We start from the raw sequence: 5,863 nt of genomic DNA, 5'->3' as shown, positions 1-5,863 counted from the left end.
ACTTCCTCCAGTCCTATATAGCAGTGACCCCATACCACATCAGAAACCCTCTCACCAAAGACATTAACGGCAACATCGCCTCCAAAGATGGAACTGCAAACCATGATCTGCTACAAATAATGACAGTACCTAACAACATGTATTTTAAAGATGACCTTACAGAGTCCAAAAGGGTTGTCTGTTTCTATGTTAGAGGGATCCTCAACCTGATTGCTTTATAACACGCATGCTGGTGTGTACCCCATGACTACCATTAGCTAATGGTCTACTTTATGTCCAAAATAAGGCCGGTCCCAGACAAAGAGCCCCATTGATCAAATGGGGCTGGGATGTGGCAAAAGTCAGCGGAGAGCATCGTGTCTATGACATACACAAGGATTACTCCGAGGGACGCCACTCTCTTCACCAGCAGGTAGGCCTTCTGATACTTAAGATTCAGCATAGAGCAAATACTTACAAAATGTATTAGAACAGAAAATTAAGTTATTTATTATACACGGCATCTTTAAACTGATTTTCGGTTCGCTCAACAACAATCTAGGAAATCAAAAAGGTTATTTGTTTTTATAATGATCTGCAATCATCCTGTACTTGATTGTAAGATGCACTCTAACAGCATTTACACTCCGACTCTAACACGATGGAACTGTTCAGAAGACCATTAAAAAACTGTGCCAATCTCCTTGCTATTCCATAGGCGTAAGAGCTTGTTTGCTGTTTCATCTTTCATCTCACAGGCTAACCCTTCCCTTGTTCAGATTACACCGGCACCATCCACTATGACTGGATCCATGGCTTTGGTTCTGCTGGTTCTCCTACCCCTCGTGAGGGGCCAGGTTCCCCATTGGGGGCCCTGTCCTGAGCCTATCACCCAGGCCGACTTCAGCATCAAGCAGGTACCTCCACCACCACCACAACCACCACCTCCATCACCCATGAAAGATCTGTTCAAAATGGAACGCATGCTCCACATTAATGACGAATAGATGGCTGTAGTCCATTCGTTTTTATGCAGCATGTTAAAAATATGTATTATATCCATCTTTTATTGATGATGTTGTTACATTTTGCTGATTCTCTATACTCACAGGACCTATGCGCATGCATTTTTGATGACCCTTGATGTTTCGTGTTTACTTCGCCCTAACAGTTTGCTGGGAGATGGTATGAAATCGCCAAACTGCCAGCCCAGTTTGAAAAGGGACGATGCATCGAGACCAACTTCACCGTAAAGGCGGATAACTCCGTCCGAGTCGTCAGCTCAGAGATATTGTGAGATTAAGGAGGAAAATGTCGAAATTAGAATAGTGTGGTATATTACTTGTGTGGTATGAATAACAGATAACTTCTAAAAACTTACTAAAAACTTATTTGACCCAACAGAAGGGGTGAATTGAGAAAAATCGAAGGCTTTGGAATAACAGAGGATCCGAAGAACCCTGCCAAACTGGGAATAACCTTTTCCTACGGTAAGAAGCCAAGAGCCCCTGTTTTGTTAGTGAGTGTGGGTGCGTGAACCTCCCCAGTGTGTGTATATCCACACAGTGTACTTGTATATGTGTGTACCTACCTAGTGTGTATGGGACAATTAAAATGTATTATAAACAATTTATGTATTTATTTAAATTATATATAATGTATTGGAATACAACATATAAAGTCAGATACACATTACATAGAACCCAAACAAACTTTGTTTTAATCACGTATGTATGTGTGAATATACACCTATGTGTGTGTGTGTGTGTGTGTGTGTGTGTGTGTGTGTGTGTGTGTGTGTGTGTGTGTGTGTGTGTGTGTGTGTGTGTGTGTGTGTGTGTGTGTGTGTGTGTTCGTATCTCTCTCCCTCCTGATCCCGACAGTGCTGCCCTACACCCCGTACTGGATCCTGTCCACCGACTACGTGAACACGGCCGTGGTGTACTCGTGCACCGACATCCTGCGTCTGTTCCACGTGGAGTTCGCCTGGGTGCTGAGCCGCGTTCGCGCGCCGCCCGCCGGCACGCTGGAGAAGGCCGACGAGGTGTTTGCCAAGAACAGCATCGACGTCACCCAGATGATCAACACCCGGCAGCAGGGATGTTGATGGAAAGGAGATCCAACATGTCCTCGTCGCTCTTGATTACTAATAGTATTCTGTGTTTGTGTTCGGAATTTGAGGCCACAGTTAAGGATACAATCTGGTGTTTATGTATTTTTGGGGGTTTGGCTTGAATTGTGAAATCTATTCCACCCTGAATTTGTAATATGTGAGACTATGTTGCATGCTTGCCTTTGAGTTTGCCTTTAAGTATTTAAAAATAATGCATATTATTTTCTGCACTTCTTGAGACTTTTTTTTTATACATTTGGGGTAAGCTGTATTTTTTTTTAAATTAAAAAATATTCTCTTGATATAGGAAGTTCATCACTAGGTACCTGTACAGAACACTTAGAGAAGCAGTCCCCTTTATAAATAGTAGGCCTACCTGAAAGTGGGTGAAAAGTTACAAATAAAGAACCACTTTACTTAAAAGTTTAATGGGCTATTCCTTGATCAATAAATTGACCCTGACCCTAACCCTTACACTTTATCATTAAATATCAAAATATTTTTCGATTTCAATATGTTGTAGGCTAAAGCGTGGCCCAGGGTACAGGAAACACAAGATGGCGCTGTTGAGGAATGATGAGCGTTTCTAACGTTGGCTTTCTAGAGATCGGGTGGTTATTTTGCTGCATGTTATTATAATTGGCTGACTTCTATCGTACACACTATTCATTTTGAAAATTAGTGACCATTTAAGCTGTGTAATAGCCTCTTGTTTGAATGTTGTTGATGTCCCAAATTACAGCCATAGCGTGTCTCATTAGAGTCAATAAAAGCCTACACAATCATGTGAGAGTGATTCATTAAAAACTAATTATCCTCAGGTTTGCGACTTCCATGACACAAAACATGACAAGGTTGTGAAAACAGTCTGATGCCTGATAATTGGGCCGGATAATAGCCTAGTCAGTGGCTAAGGTGTTTGACTCCCAGCTGAAAGGTATGGATCTATCAGCGTTCTAAATGCCAAACCTCTCCTTAGCACATGTATCTCAGTTCAATGCAAGAAAAAAAATCCATGGTCAATCATCTTTTTAATAATATTTGGCGCACGATTGGTGCGGTCTGTTACAATATATATTTTTTATAATTTCGAGCAAGATACTTAACTTGTATTGGTAATGTCTCAAGGTTTGTTGTTTTCTTTTTGGGAGCCGCAGTTTCTAGGCCTATACCCTAGATTACCCCGGTTAGGCTGCCAAACAGCATATCACTGCATGTTTTTCTCCGAATTATTTTCATGCGGAACCACTCGTAGGCTAATGGCCCTGTAGCCTACTTGAAATCACCAAGTACCGCTGAAGGGTCAGGCTCATTATCAGCAGCAACCGTACTTCCCGCAGGTGACAGCTTCTAGGAGGAGTCTGAGGTATAACTCGTTAATTCGGAAAAGGAGAACAGAATGGTTATTTTCCAACTTTTCTCAGAATTCTGAGATAATCCGCTTGTTTCTTTCATGACTTTCTCGCCAATCTGCTGTAATTGTCGATAATTCAGAAAAAACGGGCAATTTATTTCGTAAAAATAAAAATACTTCATATGTGCTTCCGTAGTTAACCAGCTAGTTAATTATGTCTGGATGATGGATGAGGCTTGAAGAAGCACGGACTCTTGATTGACCAGGACCAGGCAGCCAATGAAAGGTGTGTTTATTACAGCCCAACATATATCCTAAATACAGAGTAATATATGCATTAACTTTGTTAATGTTTCTTTTACTAACATTAGGCCTATATAAAGGTTTGTTTTCCTTATTTTTTGGGATTCCAACTAAAGGCTTGTGGCTATTTATGTATTTATTCTTTTGATTTGTTTCTGTCGATTTTATTTTTTTTAAACCAGAGTGAATAACCAGAGGCGGTCTTTGATCCTTAGGGGTTTGTGTTGATTTGGAAACAGCAGGAAAGTTTGAGAATATTCCTCATGCCTTGCCTACCTCTTTTTTCCCCCGTACAAAAGTGTGTTTCATAATATAATGTGATCTCTGTCCCGGGGGCCAACGGTACATCAAACAGCTCTGACTACTCGCCATATGCCACACAGCTTCAGTGAGGACCATCGCTGCGGGATCACCGAAGGGCTTGGATTACAAGAGGCCAAGTTGGGAAGACGGAAGTGGAAAATAGGAGGAGACTGGTTTAACTTCCTCTCGGAAGAGACGTGTAGCTTTTTGTTGTGTTAAGTGGAAAGACCCCCATTCCCTCGGCTTTTGTTTACTTTATTGATCCTTGAAAACTAAAATGTAATAAGGAAACAGGAAATATTTGAATCAGACACATGAATTGCAAGTATGCCGAAGAATACAGCCAAACTATTTGTATAACTTTTCCATAAGTAACAAACCCACTCAAAATAATGTTTTTTATTTGTTAGTTTGTGTTAATTGTTCTAGTATGCAAGACGCTCTCTTAGCAGAGAGTGGCTTGCATAGATCAAACAGAAGATTAGTACAAGGTAAATCCTTAGGTCAAATAACTAGTACCATTCTTTACTTTAAAACAAGCTGTGTTGTTGCTGCTTTTGTACAAATGGGGGACCATCAATGTCACATTGGAATATGGTGAAATTATAGCAACGTGCCAATTTGAACAGACAGCTTGTCTAGACAGCTTATTCCATAAGCAACGTGTTTCAGAAGCATAATATAATTCTACTGCCAGTCCGAGGAGTCCTAAAAACGGTCTCTTAAAGCAGAGTATTGAGCCTGCTGTTGCATGCAACGAAAAATAACTAAAACCACATAAAACATGTGTCATCTTTTTCTGCTTTTCTTTCATGGCTGGTCAGGTTTTTGTTTGGGAAAATGCTTTAAATCATCTGAAAAGGGTTTTTCTGGGTCTGTGATTTCCATGAGCCACATCTATATGGGCCTGTACTAAAAACTGTAATAGAAAAACAAAAACGGGAATGCCTGAGAAAGCAAAACAAACCAGGATAATACTAACCCTGAGAAAGACCTCGAACCAATCATAAAAACACAGATGGAATGCCCCTTTAAACCAACAGTGAGACATTTAACACCTTTCACCTTTGTTTGTTCAATGTCGACCTCAAAGTTTGAATACCCTTACTGTGTTTCTTTCTCCTGAAGGCCGTCCCTTGTCTCTGTTCTACAATTATACCCTATTTAAACAATAATGGAGACCCATTATCATTAAATATGGGCGGCATGACAGCTGGTATGTTGTGATGTGTGAATAATGCACCCATGTAAAAATAGCCCTCGTAATGCTGCATGGATTGAACTAACTGGCACAATAGATAAATAAATAAATTGCTCTTCTTCGTTATGTCCTGGCAGTGTGAGGTTCTGAAGGTGACGATGTGGCATTCATTCATGTGCATGCTGCTAAAGTTCCTCTTGTTAACCTTTGACCTCGCAAAACAGAAAGGGCATACAATGAAAGAGAGGGCAGTCCTGTTCTCTTGTATATATCCCCTTGGACCTGCCAACCTATCAGACCACTTTATGGCAAAGTCAGTGTTGTTTGAACCTTGCACACTGATGTCAATCTACCCTAATGACAAAAGATGGTTAATGTACGAATATGACATGGATTTTTTAATGTAATTTTTTGCTTTTGCCGCTGCAGATTTGAAGGCCCTGTTGGATGGTGACGACATGCAGTGAGGGAGGTTAACATGTTTCCTATAGGGGCTGGGATGACTTTCAGAAGTCATAAAAAAAAACTCGGGCACAGTGCATCTTTTTCCGCCGTTGTCATTTATTCTCTTTTGGTTGGGAAGGGGAGACAAACTGCCAATTTAGCCAAT

The 5,863-nt window shown here is 40.7% G+C and overlaps 1 protein-coding gene and 1 long non-coding RNA gene across 4 annotated transcripts; both read left to right on the top strand.

Annotated features, from left to right (window-relative positions):
- The first annotated feature begins 285 nt into the window (after window positions 1-285).
- On the top strand, window positions 286-2,879 carry apoda.1 (apolipoprotein Da, duplicate 1). 3 transcript variants are annotated; one of them, XM_030364823.1, is made up of 5 exons: window positions 286-412; window positions 759-896; window positions 1,151-1,272; window positions 1,384-1,469; window positions 1,863-2,879. In XM_030364823.1, the coding sequence occupies exons 2-5, from the start codon at window positions 780-782 to the stop codon at window positions 2,084-2,086; spliced, it is 549 nt and encodes a 182-aa protein (XP_030220683.1). In that variant the 5' UTR covers window positions 286-412; window positions 759-779; the 3' UTR covers window positions 2,087-2,879. The 3 variants fall into 3 exon arrangements, with proteins under 3 accessions (XP_030220683.1, XP_030220684.1, XP_030220685.1); XM_030364824.1 differs by having other exon boundaries at window positions 307-412; window positions 738-896; XM_030364825.1 differs by lacking the exon at window positions 286-412 and adding an exon at window positions 419-553.
- Window positions 2,880-2,953: 74 nt separating this feature from the next.
- On the top strand, window positions 2,954-5,281 carry LOC115549299 (uncharacterized). Its single transcript, XR_003977735.1, has 3 exons — window positions 2,954-3,029; window positions 3,643-3,732; window positions 4,105-5,281. It is a non-coding gene; the product is annotated as an uncharacterized LOC115549299 (long non-coding RNA).
- The last annotated feature ends 582 nt before the right edge of the window (window positions 5,282-5,863 follow it).

This window comes from Gadus morhua, chromosome 8 (genome assembly GCF_902167405.1).
Source record: "Gadus morhua chromosome 8, gadMor3.0, whole genome shotgun sequence".
Lineage (NCBI taxonomy): Eukaryota > Metazoa > Chordata > Actinopteri > Gadiformes > Gadidae > Gadus > Gadus morhua.
Note: the sequence above shows the minus strand (reverse complement) of the source record. Positions and strands in the feature narration are given on the sequence as shown.